At 43.8% G+C, this 17,330-nt stretch overlaps 10 protein-coding genes across 10 annotated transcripts; 3 read left to right on the top strand and 7 right to left on the bottom strand.

The window, feature by feature from the left end:
* Position 1: 1 nt before the first annotated feature.
* On the bottom strand, positions 2-3,052 carry BBOV_II001910 (Tetratricopeptide repeat family protein). The gene is made up of 8 exons (XM_051767563.1): positions 2,954-3,052; positions 1,619-2,917; positions 1,196-1,581; positions 982-1,161; positions 567-946; positions 404-531; positions 133-367; positions 2-95 (listed from the first exon to the last, which is right to left on the bottom strand). The coding sequence occupies exons 1-8, from the start codon at positions 3,010-3,012 to the stop codon at positions 3-5; spliced, it is 2,760 nt and encodes a 919-aa protein (XP_051623125.1). The 5' UTR covers positions 3,013-3,052; the 3' UTR covers position 2.
* A 19-nt stretch (positions 3,053-3,071) lies between these two features.
* Positions 3,072-3,668, bottom strand: BBOV_II001900 (putative Histone H2A). Its single transcript, XM_001609664.1, has one exon. The coding sequence runs from the start codon at positions 3,607-3,609 to the stop codon at positions 3,184-3,186; it is 426 nt and encodes a 141-aa protein (XP_001609714.1). The 5' UTR covers positions 3,610-3,668; the 3' UTR covers positions 3,072-3,183.
* Positions 3,669-4,386: 718 nt separating this feature from the next.
* BBOV_II001890 (putative histone H3) lies at positions 4,387-4,935 on the top strand. The gene has a single exon (XM_001609663.1). It carries the CDS (start codon positions 4,428-4,430, stop codon positions 4,836-4,838), a length of 411 nt encoding a protein of 136 aa, XP_001609713.1. The 5' UTR covers positions 4,387-4,427; the 3' UTR covers positions 4,839-4,935.
* Positions 4,936-5,040: 105 nt separating this feature from the next.
* On the top strand, positions 5,041-6,930 carry BBOV_II001880 (uncharacterized protein). Its single transcript, XM_051767108.1, has 5 exons — positions 5,041-5,189; positions 5,227-5,283; positions 5,322-5,608; positions 5,643-5,795; positions 5,831-6,930. Exons 1-5 carry the CDS (start codon positions 5,159-5,161, stop codon positions 6,905-6,907), a joined length of 1,605 nt encoding a protein of 534 aa, XP_051623124.1. The 5' UTR covers positions 5,041-5,158; the 3' UTR covers positions 6,908-6,930.
* A 9-nt stretch (positions 6,931-6,939) lies between these two features.
* BBOV_II001870 (RNA recognition motif domain containing protein) lies at positions 6,940-7,974 on the bottom strand. Its single transcript, XM_001609661.2, has one exon. It carries the CDS (start codon positions 7,950-7,952, stop codon positions 7,191-7,193), a length of 762 nt encoding a protein of 253 aa, XP_001609711.1. The 5' UTR covers positions 7,953-7,974; the 3' UTR covers positions 6,940-7,190.
* A 134-nt stretch (positions 7,975-8,108) lies between these two features.
* Positions 8,109-8,792, bottom strand: BBOV_II001860 (putative 60S ribosomal L22e protein). Its single transcript, XM_001609660.1, has 3 exons — positions 8,635-8,792; positions 8,344-8,475; positions 8,109-8,309 (listed from the first exon to the last, which is right to left on the bottom strand). Exons 1-3 carry the CDS (start codon positions 8,749-8,751, stop codon positions 8,190-8,192), a joined length of 369 nt encoding a protein of 122 aa, XP_001609710.1. The 5' UTR covers positions 8,752-8,792; the 3' UTR covers positions 8,109-8,189.
* Positions 8,793-9,312: 520 nt separating this feature from the next.
* Positions 9,313-10,734, top strand: BBOV_II001850 (proteasome PCI/PINT domain family protein). The gene is made up of 7 exons (XM_001609659.2): positions 9,313-9,340; positions 9,385-9,447; positions 9,482-9,564; positions 9,598-9,803; positions 9,838-9,983; positions 10,018-10,346; positions 10,381-10,734. The coding sequence occupies exons 1-7, from the start codon at positions 9,321-9,323 to the stop codon at positions 10,722-10,724; spliced, it is 1,191 nt and encodes a 396-aa protein (XP_001609709.1). The 5' UTR covers positions 9,313-9,320; the 3' UTR covers positions 10,725-10,734.
* Positions 10,735-10,741: 7 nt separating this feature from the next.
* Positions 10,742-12,114, bottom strand: BBOV_II001840 (proteasome PCI/PINT domain family protein). The gene is made up of 2 exons (XM_051767793.1): positions 11,786-12,114; positions 10,742-11,751 (listed from the first exon to the last, which is right to left on the bottom strand). The coding sequence occupies exons 1-2, from the start codon at positions 12,083-12,085 to the stop codon at positions 10,759-10,761; spliced, it is 1,293 nt and encodes a 430-aa protein (XP_051623123.1). The 5' UTR covers positions 12,086-12,114; the 3' UTR covers positions 10,742-10,758.
* A 164-nt stretch (positions 12,115-12,278) lies between these two features.
* BBOV_II001830 (uncharacterized protein) lies at positions 12,279-13,155 on the bottom strand. Its single transcript, XM_001609657.2, has one exon. It carries the CDS (start codon positions 12,989-12,991, stop codon positions 12,569-12,571), a length of 423 nt encoding a protein of 140 aa, XP_001609707.1. The 5' UTR covers positions 12,992-13,155; the 3' UTR covers positions 12,279-12,568.
* Positions 13,156-13,503: 348 nt separating this feature from the next.
* On the bottom strand, positions 13,504-17,299 carry BBOV_II001810 (Symplekin tight junction protein C terminal family protein). The gene is made up of 4 exons (XM_001609656.2): positions 17,205-17,299; positions 17,090-17,170; positions 16,982-17,054; positions 13,504-16,947 (listed from the first exon to the last, which is right to left on the bottom strand). Exons 1-4 carry the CDS (start codon positions 17,211-17,213, stop codon positions 13,523-13,525), a joined length of 3,588 nt encoding a protein of 1,195 aa, XP_001609706.1. The 5' UTR covers positions 17,214-17,299; the 3' UTR covers positions 13,504-13,522.
* Positions 17,300-17,330: the final 31 nt, after the last annotated feature.

Below are 17,330 nucleotides of genomic sequence, written 5' to 3'. Positions count from 1 at the left end.
AACTATTCCCACTGAAGATGCTTTGCAGCCACTAGTGCTGCTTGTGAAGTACTTTTGTTATTGGTGTATATAAGGTATAGATTATATGCTGCGCCCTGTATTTTGCGTTATAGAATTGAATATTGCGCTTACTCTTAAGATATGTTTACGCTCATATTCCCATACAAACTGTCCCTCCGCCAATCCATGTACTTCATGAGGGAATTTTACATCGCTTTTACGACAAATATCGCATATTATGCATGGACATTGCAATGCATCTTGATTCTTTACTTCCTTGTATGTATTTTCCAATTGTCTGATCGTTTCAATACACTTTTCGTAGAGTGGCACTGCTATATGCAGCATGTTGATGAAATGCATTGCTCTGTTGGGGATTATACACTATGATATGATAGCGTACCTTCCTAGATTATATAAGCATTCAGCATGATATACACCGCTATACGGATGCGTTTGCGTGCTATCCTTTCTGAGTTCCAAGCTATATTGCAAGAATGCCATTGCCATTACTACGTTTTTTTTATTATCCTGCAGTTCATTAATTGCAATCGATAGTGTCTTACTTCTACAACCTTGCTGCTGAGTGAGTTGAAATAATTGACTGCTAAACACAGTGCAGCTACATGATCCTTTGGTCTTTGCATTAGTGCTCGTCTATACTCCTCTAGCGCGAATGGCCAATTCCCTGACATTGTGCAAAAGTGCCCTGCTACCATCAACAGATCAAAATTATATGGTTTCAGTAGCAGTTGTCTGGTTACCCATGACCTGTTTTCCAATAGTGCATCCTTTTCGGATGACGATGAGAGTGCTGATAGCGCAGCTTTTGCGAGGGTGCCTGACCCTAGTAGTGCAGCGTACCTCTTTAGGTTTCCCGTATTGACAAAGTCACTTCTAGCGTGCCCTAGTGCCACTTTATATATTCCCCCAAAGCAACTTAGTTCTGTTGCCAATGTATGAATGTAGATACACGCTTACTGAATATCAGGTTTTCTACTGTTGTCAGCATATGTTTGCGTTCAACTATATCTGTGTTGGACTTGTATCTCTTTTTATTATTTGCGATGATTTCCAGTAGTTGTACACCTTCCTTTGACCTTCCTGCCATGGCCATGAGTGCTGTGGCAGACTCCAGGAGGCTTTCATAATGTTTCCACCCTATTTCGCATGTAAACTACATATAACAACTTACCTATAATATCCTCAACTGACTGGAGCCCTAGATCCTTCTTCGTGCGTAGGAATGAGTAGTTCTTTCCAACATCTTTTCTTAATTCATTATATTCCTGTGATACATCATCATTTTGATTTCTATTTGCTTTGGACGTAGATAGTTTTTGGTAAGTCCTTTCAGTATCTAATTCGCAGTCATTTACTATCCTCAGGAACCTATCGATCCATTGGTTAGTACTTTTGAGTATAGCACAAAAGTCTTCTGTATTCCGTTTATTATCGTTCTGGGCAAGTAGGCATGGTGCAGGTCTATATTTTATTTCTGAGAAGCATGCGTTGAGTAGCGTATATACTGCATCGATTAGGTACATGAGCTCAGCATGTCTTTCTCCTGGCTCGATCGGTCTATATTAGATTGGTACAGCTGTCTATCAAAACATACTTTTGTATCATTTTCAGTCTATCAAGGTCCGTCGTAGTTAATCTTCCCAGTAGTTCATCTGATTTTGCGTGTTTTCCTCCTAGCTCTAGTATATCTGCCATGAGTATGATAAGCTCTGAATTATTAGGTTCTCTCTCCAGTAGTTTTGCAAGCAATTGTTCTGCGGTATCCGAATTCTTTTCTACAATTATTAGGCATTTTGCCATCTGTATGCCCTGTTGAGCTGTCATTGCTCTTACAGTCGTTGGATCATCCTTTCGATATGCTTTATAAAACCATTGTAAGGCCTTTTCCGGGCATCTTTGTGCCATTGCCAAGGCTATTGAATATACCATAATTGGTGTCACATCATTCATGTTCCATATGGTAGATAACTCTGTAACTGGTTCTACGTCGGTATGCAACATTGACACGACGTATGCCACTATCATTGGCAAAGGTAGTTTGACGATCTGCGTCTGCAGTTTATTTGCCACGAATTGCACAAAGTCGCTACATTCTGTATATTGCGCTAGTGTAAGTTGCAATTGACAGGCTCTTTGTGCTGCATCCAGGTCACCTGTACTATCGTAGTATGTCTGCAGCACAGCGAGTAAAGTCTCCTTATCTCCAACTATGGTTAGTGACTTGCAAAGTTCATGAAGCAAGAGTCCATCATCTGGGTGTAAATCAAAAAGGAAATGTAGTTTTTTAATTGCATTGGGATGATCCTGTTTTTCCAGGTAGCACATGGCCAGTGAAAATATTGCTTCTTCATTAGGTTCACCTTCATTGTTTCTTAAACATTTTTTAAAGCAATATATAGCCTGGTCTACATTTCCCAGGTCTTGTGACATTTCTGCGATACGTTTCCATAGTTCCAGATCGGTTTGTACCAGGTGCGCTGCTAGCAAATAGTAGCCAGTAGCTGTTACTGGATCATTATATTCTTCCTGATATATTAGCCCGAGCATATGGAATGGGTCATGTAATCCCGGTGCTCTCCTTACTACTTCTTTAAGTGTTTTAATTGCATCCTTGAAGTTACCGCAAAGGTAGTGGGTTGTTGCTTGTTGCATTAATTTTTCCAGCTGAGGCGTCAGTTTTGATGCGTGCGCTGCTGTCTTCCGTTTTCTTTTCTTTCGGGTAGTTGATGCGATTTTTGTTGTTCCTCTGCGACCCCTACGCATAAGCTTTCGTACATACTTCTCTGCGAAGGACAGCTTTGGCTTGTGTCTTCCATCACCTCCAACTAGCACATCTCCCATAAGGAAGTTGTTTAACTCTTCTTCGTCGACTTCTGCATCGCTACATTCACCGCTAAGGAAAGATAGAAGCGTTCAACGAACAACTTACACAGGCTCATCATCGAGCAGCTCCAACGGAGACCGCTCCTTTCTAACATATTCATCCATTTGATTATGTACAACTATAAAATTAAATGTGTGAGTTGATGACTTCAAGTGAAGCCTGAAATCGTAAGTTTTACTCTAATATCGTTTTTCCACCAAGGTGTGTGGTGGGGAAGTATTTAGAAAATCTCTCTGTTCATCTCAATATGTTATGCTAATGCTTGAAGAAGACGCTTAGTCATCGTGGTGGTCCTCATCCATGGCGGAGTGAGAAGCGTCACCATCCTTCTTCTTGGGGAGAAGGACAGCCTGGACATTTGGCATAACACCACCGGATGCGATGGTGATTCCGGCCAAGAACTTGGAAAGCTCCTCGTCGTTCCTGATGGCCAACTGGATGTGGCGGGGAATGATACGAGACTTCTTGTTGTCACGGGCAGCGTTGCCAGCAAGTTCCAAGATTTCGGCACACAAGTACTCCAAAACGGCAGCCAAGTAGACAGGTGCACCAGCACCAACACGCTTGGCGTACCTACCGTTCTTGAGGTACCTGCCAATACGACCGACAGGGAACTGAAGTCCAGCCTTGGCTGACTTGGTTACCGACTTGACGGTCTTTTTGCGTCCACCACCAACAGCAGTCTTCTCATCGGCCGTCATTTTGATGAAACTATGAACAATAATAACTCGATATTACGGCTTTCGTTGTTTGCCTATTTTACAGGCTTTTGTGGCGACTGAACATCACAGTTCACCATGTGTAGGACGAATTTATTGGGCACACACTGGGGACACTTCCAGACATCACACGTGTGTTTCACAGCGACGAAAATTCAACTACCCGACTCACCAGTCTACTTTTTGCTATGAAACATTTATATTATTAATCTACGGTTCATTTGTAGCACATTGATGTGTTATATACATCCCGGCTGTATAGTTCTATTGTGTGTGTAAGCAACAAGTGTGTTCAATTAATTCAAATGTCTAACGACTGATAACATCAAATTGTGATCCAATATCTGCTAATCGCTATTCCGTTATAGTTTTGCTATGTAAAATACGGTGTATTGCCACGAATAGAGATTTTTAGATCACTCAATATAACTAGCAGAGACATAGCTTGTAATTTATAAATCACATTGGCTTTTCCAGATAAATATGACACATTTTTGTATGTCTGATCCATGTTGTGTAAATATGATGTAACATTGGTTAGTGTGTGTGTCTAACTTTGGTGATAATTAATATACGTGTTATATGATAGTATGTCGCGCACAGCCCATTTGATCTGAGTTTTAATATCCATCCTTCGCGGTGCGGCGAAACCCATTTTCCGCGTTGGCACGATTATTATTTCTTGGGAGCACCACATGTGTGCGTGGCACTTTGTGGTGTGCTACATAATTCAGTACGCGTTTACTTCGTGGAATAGGCTAAACTTCAAACGTATTTTAATCGTTCAATCAGAAATAACAATGGCGCGTACCAAGCAGACTGCCCGTAAATCCACTGGTGGTAAGGCACCACGTAAGCAATTGGCCACTAAGGCTGCCCGCAAATCCGCTCCCGTTGCCGGTGGTATCAAGAAGCCACACAGGTACCGCCCCGGAACTGTTGCTCTTCGTGAAATTAGGAGGTACCAGAAGTCCACTGAGCTTCTTATCCGCAAGTTGCCATTCCAGCGTCTTGTAAGGGAAATTGCTCAAGATTTCAAGACTGACCTTAGGTTCCAATCCTCTGCTGTTCTTGCTCTTCAGGAAGCTGCTGAGGCTTACCTTGTTGGTCTTTTCGAGGACACCAACCTTTGTGCCATTCACGCTAAGCGTGTTACCATTATGCCCAAGGACATCCAGCTTGCCAGGAGGATCAGGGGTGAGAGAGCTTAAAGCTCCTATTCCATATGAAATGTAAGCGTACTCTAATATCGTTTAAGGCTTCACTTGAAGCCATCAAATACTTTAATTTAATATTGCTATTCAATCTATACTTTCATTGGCTATGGTCAATTCATACTCCTTATATGCCGTCTTCCACTACAACCTGGTGGGACATATGTCATTGTTACTAAAATGTGATGATGTATATATTTCTTTAAGATATAGTTTATAACCGATCGCGTTTTAGAATCTACTGTGTGTATGTTCCGCGATATCGCTTGGCAATATAATTTTTTGATATTCCGTTATTTATTAGAATATATCATTGAATGCTAGAGATGGTATCTCATTTACCTAATGGTAGGTGTTTATTATTACTGTAATATATGCTATGTAGTTCCTCCGCAGCCGCCTTATGGCACTGGTATGTACCCTGTACAGACTCCTGTACCAGGTAAGTGTTCTCTACTATCATTTATAGATCACGTTTAGGTGTTATAGTCCCTCCATGTCCGCCAGTGATTCCACATGTTGCTATGGATGTTCCTGAGCCGCCGTATTCAGCTCCTCCTGTGGTTATTACGAAGGCTCCCAGTGCTCCTATAGCACCTGTTGGATATTCTTCTGCATTGGTTCCTGGTTTGATGGACACATTGATGATGCCAGCTGCTGTGTCATTACCAACTCATGACCCTGATCCTCCACCTATGGTTCATGTAGTCTACGTTGGTGGTTTATATTCCGGGACTTCCAGCGACTTTGTGATTAATATAATGCAGGTTAGTTTTTTTATATTTACTCTATATTCTACAGAAATGTGGCAAGTTGGTTAATTTCAAGAGGCATACTGACCCATCAAGTGGTTTGTTGGCAAATTTCGCTCTTTGTGAGTTTGAAACTCCTCGTGGTGCTTATTACGCTCTTGAGTGTTTGGCTAACTTGAAGTTTGGAGATGGTGAAATAAAGGTTGTTTATTGTTTATAATCTATATCTATACACAGGTCAGTTGTAACGACAAGGTTCGTCGTCTTGTTGACGCCTGGGTTAAAGAGCAGATGGCTTCTTTACGTGAGCAGCATGGTGACTTGAATGATGCAGAGTTGGAACAGTTATTTCGTGCTCCTGAATCAGATTTGCGTGAAGAGCTTGAGAATTTGATAAAGTATGAGGTGATGGCTATGCAGGAATCGTCATCATCTGTTGGTTCACAGCCGGGTGTTTCGAAACCGGACACTAGCCGTGTTCTTCGTAAGGTTTCTTCAATTCGTAGTGACGCCAGTGCTGGTACAGAATCTGAGAGTGTAACATCTAAGGAGTATGTTGTCCATTCTAAGGAGACGCAGCGTCGTAACAAGCTGAAGTCACGTCAGCGCTCTGACGATGAGCTGTTTCGTAAGGAGGAGCACGCCTGGTTGCGTGAAGAGGAGGACCTACTTCGCAAACTGCATCGCATAGGCACTGTTAAGCGCAGTACGCGTGAGCGTTTGATACGTGCTGACATTGAGGGTTACGCGCGCTCTACTGATGCCAAAGAGCGTGAATTAGAGCGTCAGATGGACCTTGAGGATGCTAAGGCTGAGTCTATGGAATTATATGCTGCTGAGCCGCGTTGCACGATACCCATTGCTCCAGCCACTGTGGCTCAGCCGGTGGTTGAGGTCCCTAAGACGGTGCCTACTGTTTTCAGTGCTACTGCTGAAGAGGACGAGCCTATGTTTAACCGTACTTATAGGCCTAAAATTAAGCTGGGCATTCCGGATTCTGAGATATGGTCTCGTGTACCTAAGGAGGCTGACGCCGTCTTTGGTTATGCTATAGACTGGGATATAGTTCTTGGTGACAAGAGCCTGATGGCTCTAATAGAGCCGTGGATGCGTAAGTGCATAATGGAATATATGGGTGGCGATGAATCAGTAGTTGGTGAGGTACTTGATTTTATTGCAGGTCGTTTGTTAGAACGTCCTGAACCTGCTGATTTACTCTCTGACGTTGAGCAGTTTCTGGATGAAGACAGTCGTGGATTTGTTATAGAGTTATGGCGCCATTTAATATTCCACCAAATTAGACAAAAGGACTGATTGCAAGGTTCACTAAAGTTAACATCTGTTATGTCGGCACTTTGCAGTTTCAATGCCGTGTTGACTTCTGATAGAGTGAACTGATCGTAATAAATTGTGCTTGCAACTGTTAATATATTATGGTCTATGAGGCCTGTGGCGATCTGTCCATGCGTACCGCTGCGATGTTCTTCCGAACTAATAGGTTTATTAACGGGGCTATGCTCCCGTAAAAACCAGTAAACCACAAACCTTTAAATATTACGTCGATATGTAGTAGAACTACTACTCCGACCTTAAAATTTTAATGCATTGGCCTTCCAGATCTGCCATCTCCAGCCTCTGCAGGGATCATATCGGGTGATGGCGAGGGACGTCGCCTTGGTGGCGGTGACCTTCGGTCATATCCACGTCTAGAGTATTCACTGGAGTATGGTGCTTCAGGGTATGGCTTATCAGCATGATGTCTAGTTCCACGGCCACGAGGTTCGCGGTAATCACGATCATCTCTGTGCATCGGGGATCGAGCTCGTTCACGTCCATATCTACGATATACTCTCTGCTGCTCCGGTGAGTGTTCATTGTCTCTTCTGTAGTGATAAACATCATCGTCCCGATGCTGTGGGTATCTACGTTCATAGCTGGGTGACTTGCGGTAACGCATCCCTAAGCTTCTGCTACGTGACCTTGGACGTCCATAAGGTTGTCCACGTTTTGAATTACGATGTTCCTGGGAGTGATTTGCTTGGTATCGGTGATTACTTGATGGATATGCTCTTCTCATTGAATTTGGTGACTTGCGTCTATCCTGTGCTTCGCAACAAGTTATGACTTTTCCGTTAAAAGTTGTATTGTCCATCTTCCTAATGGCATCCAATGCTGCGGCTTCCTCAACGAATTCGACGAATCCAAAGCCGCGAGGCATGCCACTGCTGTAGTCTTGTGGAAGGTACACATCTCTGATCTTCCCGAAGCACTCAAATGCTTCTCTGACTTCACTTGCTCTCGTGGAATATTTAAGGTTTCGGATAAGTACCGAATAACCTTGCGTTTTCTCCTTCTCCATATTTTAAAATATTATACGAAGTGGCGCGAAGATGCCTGACAAGACGCAGCAGTACCGTTGCTTTTTGTAAACCGGCTACCCACCAGAAAAGCGGGAAATCTGCAACAAAAGTTGTGAACACCTAGAACTGCTTAATGAAAAACGTGCTACAGATAACTATGTAATTAGAAAATGACGGTGGTAATACATCATTAATGACCCCAACGAGTCAGTATGTGTTCGTTGAATTGACAACAATCAAGACTCGGCCTCGTCGTTGATTTGGAAGTAACGCAATTCGTATGAATGCTCCTTGTTAGCGACAACCCTGAGGAAATCACGAAGTTGTTGTTTCTTAAGATACTTCTTGGTCAAGTACTGTAGGGAATGTATCTGATCAATGGGACCATACCTTTATGTAACGCTTGGAGAATGGAATGTCGGCAACAACGTAAATCTTGTTCTTTTCCCTGGTTACCGTGATGTTGGTTCCCAAGTTACCAGTTTTTCCATCAACCTTGATGCGATCTTGCAAGAATTTCTCCTGGAAAAGTGTGAAAGGAGCCAGCATCGATTAGAAACTGAACGAACCCAGGTCATAAATAAGACCTTTATTGCGACTATCAGTATACAGCTAATACAATAGCGGTTACACCACACAAATCACGAGATACTAGTTGGTTATATAGAAATTTAAACATACCAAACCAGAAGGGTTGATGATATTGTCATTTGCTGGTGCTGTGCAATCCAAAAGGAACTTGGACTTTTGTCCAGGTTGGATGGTTTTGGCATTCGAGGCCTTTTTAACACCCTTCATCTTATCCACCAAGATGAACAATACGATATTATGTATCACGCTGAATATAGACTACGCGCAATGATTTAGAAGCCATTTTGGCTCCAGCCCCCATGATCAGCAATGGGGAGGCGCGCCCAGGTCTTCTTGGCCATACTGAATAGCTATGTAATCGCAACTTTATAATCTATATGCATCGCCAATGTATACAATGGCTACTGATAATGCAATATCCACTACTAAAGTGATATCGCGGGTATAGAACTATTGATATACATCCCATTTATTACCCAGCTTTTGATATTCCATTAAAGTGTATTAAACCTTATCTACGGTCCCTGAGGCACACATAATATATGCGGTTAGGGGTAATAGCATCTAGTAGGTATACCCGAGATCGATGTGCTGGTTGTGTCTGTGTTAACACGTCTACATTACTAATGCCGTTTACACATAATAATCATTTTTGCACATTTTGGTATAATCTAGTGTATTAACTAATACACGGCACTATCAATTTCATAGGTACTGTAGAACCCTAGGTACTATACCGTGATGCTGTATGATACATCTCGTTAGTATATATAAATATGGCTGACCGATTCAACAGGTATGTGTTTTTTGGTGGTAAAAATATTTTATAAATTCCCATAGAAAAGAGAATGCGGCCACAGCTACGCTGAAGACGTTGCCAAATTTTGAAATTGATCGTTTAAGGTTAGTGTTTTTTGTGGTATATACAGAATCCTAGGCATTTGTTGACGTTACCTGAAGATGTTGGCATTGACACTGCATCGGTGAAACAGCAGCTGCTGGACCATATTGTTCAAAATGGTTGGTTTACATTACACATGGCATAGTTTGCAGACATGTATCCATACCTTGAGCGTATGCGTGAGCAGCTTCCCATATTCAGGGATGTAGTCTCCATGGACAATTTGAAGGAGAACAATGAGCGTGTTATCTCTGAGCTGGATGAGAAAATAGACTTTGCTGAGAAGAACTACGGCACATCGGAGGTCAAGGACGCCATATTGGAGAAGGCTAATTATTACCTTAAAATAGGTGACATGGTTCGTTGTACCTCTTGTTGCTATATGCGCATAGGACAATGCAGTATTCCAGTATGAGGTTGCTCTTAAGCAGACGGTTGGTGTTAACAGCAAGCTTGAGATAGTGTTATGCTTGCTAAGGATAGCATTTTTCTTTCATGATATCCCTTTACTCATGAAGTACATGGAGAAGGCTAAGACGTATGTTGTGGATATCATTGATATAATGTTGCAGTGACATTGATAACCGTGGTGATTGGGAGATGCGCAATCGTCTTCACGTATATGAGGCTTTGGAACTGATCATATGTAGGAAGTTTAAACCTGCTGCTGAGATATTAATGAATTCACTATCTACTTTTACCGCAACGGAGCTTATAACTTTAGAGGACGTTGTGATGTACACGGTAGTGCTATCACTGGTGACTATGGACAGGCCTACACTGCGTACTAAGGTCTTGGAGTCGCCGGAGGTATCGCAGGTGGCTACTGAGGGCTCGTTGTTACACCAGCTGTTATATGATTTTTACCACTGCAACTACAAAAACTACATGTTCAACCTTGGTATGTTCTTATGTCCATTTTATATAATATCCAGCTCGTACTTATGACCTTATACTTCGTGACAAGTACATGTCAAGGCACTGCAAGTACATATTGCGTCAGGCAAGGTTACCGGCATATCGTCAATTTTTGCGACCGTATAAATCCGTGACTATAGAGAACATGTCCCATGCATTTCAGTTACCACCAGACTTCATAGAGGACGAGTTGGTATCTTACATAAGTGGCATGCGTCTGGATTGCAAGATTGACCTTGTTAACGGCATTATTGAGAACAACATTATGGACGAGCGGAACACGAATTACATTGAGATTGTTAAGGAGGGCGACATGCTGCTCAACCGCATTCAGAAGCTATCACGTATTGTGGACATGTAAACTTGGTACTTAATCTATCGCGTATTACATTAACTTATGGTTGATTGCCCAGTACTGATATCAAATTGCTGACGCAGCTCTTCCACTGTAGTAGGTTGGAGTGTAGCTGCTGTAGCTGTTCCTTGCGGAACTGGCGCTGCATTACTGATCTTATGATAACCTTTTCACTGCGTTGGTCGATGAGTCCGTCTAATACCCCCTTTGTTATCGCGGTGACCACAAGCTCTTCCGATTCATCCTTTGATAATTTCAAGCATTCCTGGATACGTGCGATTGGTACTTCAGGCTCGTTTTGACAGATGGAGGCTATTGTCAGGAGCTTGAGCTTAGCCCTGACAGTTTCAGGGGAAATGCCAATGGCTGCAAGAGCGCTGTCACCGTGCTTGGACAGGAAGACATCGAAATCATCTTCGCTACCCTGTATCAACAGGTCTAATATATCGACCACTAGGGCAAATTCAGTCTTTGACAAGTGGTCAATCGCGGGCTTGTGGCGAAGACGGTCGAAATACAACACGCCGTCCGCGTTAATGCTACGTACACAGAAATCGGCAATCACCTTAAGGTTATCCGATGTATACAACGCATCTTGGTCGCAGCACTCGATGCACTTGGCCCAGTAATGGAACGACAGCTCGGAATTTCCCATTTTATCCAGTTGCTCTGATATGATACGGTAGATATTGATTCGCGTCTTCTTGTCGATGACCCAATCCTTCATCCATTCGTCCAGTTTCTGTATTACCGGCAGCAGGGTATGGAACAAATCGTGCCTCGAAGCGAACTCCAATATTTCCACGTACACAACCACACGAAGTGGCAGCGTCACGTCAACACTGTTATAGAGCATCTGCATCAACTTTAAGCGCAACTCAACAAAGGTATCACCACCGGATATAGCCTTCAACAACAGGGTACCAGCCTTATCGATTTGGGCGTTGCTGGTGAATCGTAGCTGGAGCATGTACATCAGCACTGTGAAATATTCCTCAACCTGCTTAACGGCGTCGCCATACTTAACTGGGACCTGCACACTGTATAACTGATATCACAAATCATACCTCTACTTCCGCCCTGGTAACTGAATCTATGCTCATCAAACTAGATTCGCCATTATCCTTGGCATCCTGTAGAAACGCAAACACTAGATCGTGACCGCTCAATAATAGCTCGAATAGCTGAAATGGGTCTTTTATAACCTGTTCGCCATCCACTTCTTGAAATAGGTTTAACAACTTGCTGTAGTATTCGTTGGTCTTGCTGGGTTCCCTGACCTTAATGATGGACAAGATCCAATCACCCAGGGCAGCGGAGCTCACTGCGCCTTCAGTGTCCTGCGATAAGGGAACAAATGTCGTCATGGTGTTAATGAAATGTACAAGATTCCTGTGTCATCTGTACATATATACACCCGCCGGATGGGGAAAGGTCAAGGCGCACAAGCAACGCGAGCTAAGATATCGGCACTAATACTAGTTAACTGCACAAAACATGTGGAATGCTATTATATTATTTTGTTCAATGTAATATAGGTCTAGACACGACATATAGCTCGGGATGTGTTGGACTTCTCTACAGAAATAGTCACACATGGACTGCGCTAGTGTATCCAAACAAAGGTAACCATGTGTGTAATACTGGAATTCTGGTAACCCTACAGCCTTACACCTAATTGATATATGGTCCTAAACTCGATAGTGACGTAAATATGCAGCTCTTTTAGCGGTCCTGTCACCACGCGTACACAGGTACGGCAGGGTACATAAACGATGCAATATAAAACGTAATGTCCACAGTAGTAATATCGTCTGGCATCCAGTAGGTGTCTCGGTAATAAAATGTGGTTACCTCCCGAGTAAGCGATGGCTAACCTGCTCCCTGACTATACCTTCAGCGGTTACGATGGGAGCATGTGCAATGGCTTGACTCTCTATTGAGTCAAGGAGTCCCTCAAGCCCATAGAGCCATCCTTCTGATCCTAAGAACTCGTCGCTTGCGGGCATCAATTGTACTGGATTTGACCTCCCATTATCCAAACCGTTTAATTCATGCTCGAAATCACTGTATCCATTAACACAAGGCACGTTGCGCATATTGTGGTCAATATTTGATGATGGAGGCATTGGCCAGTGATCGTTGATGTGCTGGTTATCGGAATCATGTGTAACATGACTATCACCGAGTCCTTGCGGCCACATAAGCTCGTCACGATGAATTAATTGACCAACTTCAGGGTTATCCATTGCGATTCTACCATGAGATTCCATTATCAAATAGGAAAGCGATAGGTATGTCTAACTACTCATCCCCTGGAAGGTCCACGGCAGTGTGGACATCAAAAAAATAACGCCAAAAAACAATTTATGCAAAGAGGTAGGCTCTGAAAACAACTACATTTGTGTTTAATAACAATGTGTTCATGAATAGGTATTTGGGTAGTGTGAGGCTCGAACTCACGACCTCGGGATTATGAGACCCGCGCGCTAACCAACTGCGCCAACTACCCTCAATTGTAGCCTCAAAGTTTCGTTGAACATGTATAGTTTCAGTTAGTACCTAACCATGAGTTATACCAATGTGGTTATAAGTGCCACTTGATTCTTTCCTAGTACTTCATACACATACTTCACGGTAGTGATTGCCATTGAATGATACAGAACTATATAGTCAAGCTGGGTTATACCTATACTTAGGCTACCAGGTAATGCCAATCAACTTGTTACATATTAGGTCCGGCTTATTGCATTAGATACTCTAGAACATATATCCACTATGTAAGGCTATACAGATTAACTCCATTAGAGTGACAGCATCATTTTGATATAGCTCGGTATGTGAACGGTGTGGTCAAGTTGAGGCAGTGTAGACTCCATGTAAGCTATGACGTTGTGTTGTATCTGTAGCGCCTTGATAGTGGCTTCGCCGTACTCCGGCGGCAGCAGCAGGAGTAACCTGCAAATGTACTCCTTATGACCAGGCCATAATGTAGTCATGCAAATGATAACACCGCGCCAGAGCATCTTGTTAACCCATGCGTTGCGTTTGAAAAGTGCTGGTAAAATCGACTGCACAACTACACTGCGAGCTTGGGTAACCTTTTGTACCAGTTGGCACAACACCCTCCCGAAGACGAACGAAACCTCCTCTGGGCTCTCGACTATCAATGTACATGCCGATAGTGCTGATTCCACGGGCATGTATCCTGATACGCAAGAGTCGATACAATGATCGAGTAGTCCCGTCTGTCGTTTTAATTGGTCCTTAACTGGTTTAACGCTGTAGCAGTGGTACATGAAATGCTGAGGCAATGCTAGGTTAAGTTCCTTCTGCTCACGTCTGAATGTATGTGGCACCTCTACTAGTAAACTGAGTACATGCTTCAACTGGTCCTCGGTGCCCCTGTTAAACAAGTGCGTCACCAGTGACTCCAACTGGTCGGCACTTATGAATGGGCACAGTTGTATTGCATAATCCTCACACGTAGCCAAATGGCACATTGCGGTGTCTACTAGTGATTTGGCAGATGAATTCGGTTCTGACCACTTGTCCAGGAATTGATACTTTGGATCAAGCCACATTTTACGTACATCACTGATCAGTGATATCAAAAATTGATTACTCGACCCATCCAGCTTCAGGACGTAAGCTATCTCTCCAACATGTGTACAGCAGTGTTCCTTAGCCTTGTCATACACATGCTCTCCTAATGCAAGTGCCAAATCACATACAAATGGAACTAGACACCCATTCTTCCCAGAGGCTACAACTATGGGCTCGTATAAACTCTGTGATCCGCTTTCTAGGCACTTTGTAGCAATATTCGTGATTATTGGGTGTCCATTAAAGCGTCCCGGCATAGCCAATAGAGCGAATAACTCCTCAAGCCATATTGACGGTAACAGTGACCAGTCAATTGGGTCCATGGCATCAAGCTCGCTGTTGGCTCTCTTGAGTAGCGAGTCCCACTCGCAAGTGGTGGACACTTCATCTGTGGGCATGTGACTAGATGATATCTTGCCTAGGAGGGCCTTGGGCCACTGCCATAAAGGACGGCTGAACATGGTCTCACACTGTTGGACCAATTCAGTTGCAAGGTATGGTCCTAGACCACAAGCAGAACAACCACCACCGTTGCGTATCCAGGATACTATTCTTTCATGCACAACCTCACGTGATGCAGTACTGTATCTATGCCCTTCAGTACGTACGTGATACAGTCCCTTGGGGGACGACACTAGCTTCAGGAATATACCTCGGATGTCGTTATCATCCGATGTTATAAAACCAAGGAATAGGCTTAATACAAGTTGTTTTAAATTAGTATCCAGGGATCGCTTCAGTATGTTGGATGTTAGTGAAAATGCAAGCCTGATACTACATGGCTCCACTACCCATGACTTTATCTGGTCAACCAATGATAATGGTACCAGTGGTAGGTTGAGTAGAAACCTACATACCTGAAGCACGTAGGCATCACGGATATCAACTTGTTTCAGTATATCACTGCTGTAAATCCTTTGGATAACCATATCAACCATCTCGTCGTAAGACATCCGTGATGTGTATTCCTGCTTTACGTATGCCCTACCAAGGTCTATACATGACTTGGTCAGCAACACAGAGTTGACGCAATCCAAAAAGCGTTCCAAAGGCTCGGAACTACGTTCCGAGGCTACTATGTTGAGTAATTCATCAACCCCTGCTGCACGGGCATCGGTCAATGCAGGGGCTACCACGCGTCCACGTGAATGCTTCAAGCCATTGGACGATGCAAACTCCAGCATCACCATCTGAGATATGTGGTCAATCAACGAGCGGAATAGGATTCGCTGGGTATCAATCGGCAGGGCACATGAGAGTAGTACCTTGTTAAATAGCGTACGACTGAATGCATCGAACCTATCGCGACGGTTACCTAGTATTACACGGGTCTTCAAATGACAGCGGTATGCTACCGCGGTATCCATCATTTGGGTTGCCACAAGTGAGCTGTATAATTTATGGTACTCCTGTATAGTATCACAGCGTGTTGGGACAACATCATATGATTTCGCCGGGATGGTGAACTTGACATTAGCAACGCAATCAACGTCATCTATCGGGGCTTTCTCGGGGTTCACAGCGGAAAGCCTTAAGCCGTGAGACGAGCAATCGAAGGTAGTATCAGGGGAATGTAGAAAGCGTAGTGCGGCAGTGTCCATCTCGAATGACTGCGCCGCTTTGTATGACTTCAACTCCTCGGGTGACATTACAGGCTCAACCCGAGTCATTGCCAGCTGCAGACGCTCCTCCGGGGTACAGCTTCGCTCTATTATCGACATGATATCCACGGCATCGTCTTCACGCACTCCGGGTTCGCCACCGGCAATGTAACAACGGTTGCCGCTAGCGGCTACGTGCGACCTCTTGTACATGCCAACGAGGTCGCACTCGTACCCGGCGTCATTCAACATGCGCACCATGGTATGGTGGAACTCCAGGACTCGAGCACTGGTGAATAACCGGAATAACATGGTCTCATAGGCGGTCACTGTGCGGTACAAGTGAGTATGCGCACTTACTATAGCAGGTGCCAGGACCTTAAAGTACCGCTTTGGGTAATGCGATATCAGCGTGGTAGCAGCCTCAGCTGCCAAAAGACTACGATATAAAGTCGATGGAGTATTGGATTTAGTAGCTCCGTTAATGCACACGCGCAGTGCCCGGGTTCCATTTAAACACCATTGCGATACCTGGCCCAGGATATCGGCATTGCCACGGATTACGGAACGCCAGTCATCATGGTCATATCTGCGATTTACAAATGAGCGCTCTTCTGTAGCACCGGAGTGCTCACGGTTTTCCTCAGGTGAATTCACGTCTCCAGGCACTGACCTAAGCTGACCTCCCATTGCAAGCGATATCATGACTACGCGGATAGCATTGGCAACAGGTGACTTTGAAGCGTGATGAACAAGCTCTGAAATGCTGCCGACGCCATGCTTCCCACGGCAGTCACTGGCGTCGACGCCAATTGCTAAGTGGTTCACCAAACTCAGTGCGCAAGATAAGTCAGATAAGGAATCACGAGTGGCGTCACTACATGGGTATAACCCACGAGATAGCATTATGTGGAACATGAATATATGAGCTGTTGCCGCAAAGCAATGCAGCGCTTCGTTACGAACCGCTGCGTCACCATCGTTCAATAGGTTGCAAAGATCCTCTATGAGCACGCAGGAGTCTGTAGTTGATAACTAACTATCTATATAACCTACACTGGCCATCAACACGAACTATACCACTTATCAAACGGCAAAGATTTATCTTGCCTGACTTGGATTGCGTCAGCTGTGTAGACATATTTCAACGTTAATGTGACACACCTGTACACGACGAAACTGCTGTAACCGTGCTTCAAAGGCATCACGCTGCCCCGTATACAGCAGGTTAAGAATCTCTACGTCCTGTAACGTTATAGCATTGACACAAGTACCATACCTGTCCCATCGGTGCGTAGTTTACAAGACAGTTGCCACTGATAAGACCTGCATTAGTAATTCCATTTAGCCACGCAATACACACCGAATGTATGGATTCAAAAGTGAAAGTGCATATTGATGCATG

The sequence above is a fragment of the Babesia bovis genome, chromosome 2 (assembly GCF_000165395.2).
Source record: "Babesia bovis T2Bo chromosome 2, whole genome shotgun sequence".
Classification (NCBI taxonomy): domain Eukaryota; phylum Apicomplexa; class Aconoidasida; order Piroplasmida; family Babesiidae; genus Babesia; species Babesia bovis.
This window is presented reverse-complemented; position numbering and strand designations above follow the sequence as displayed.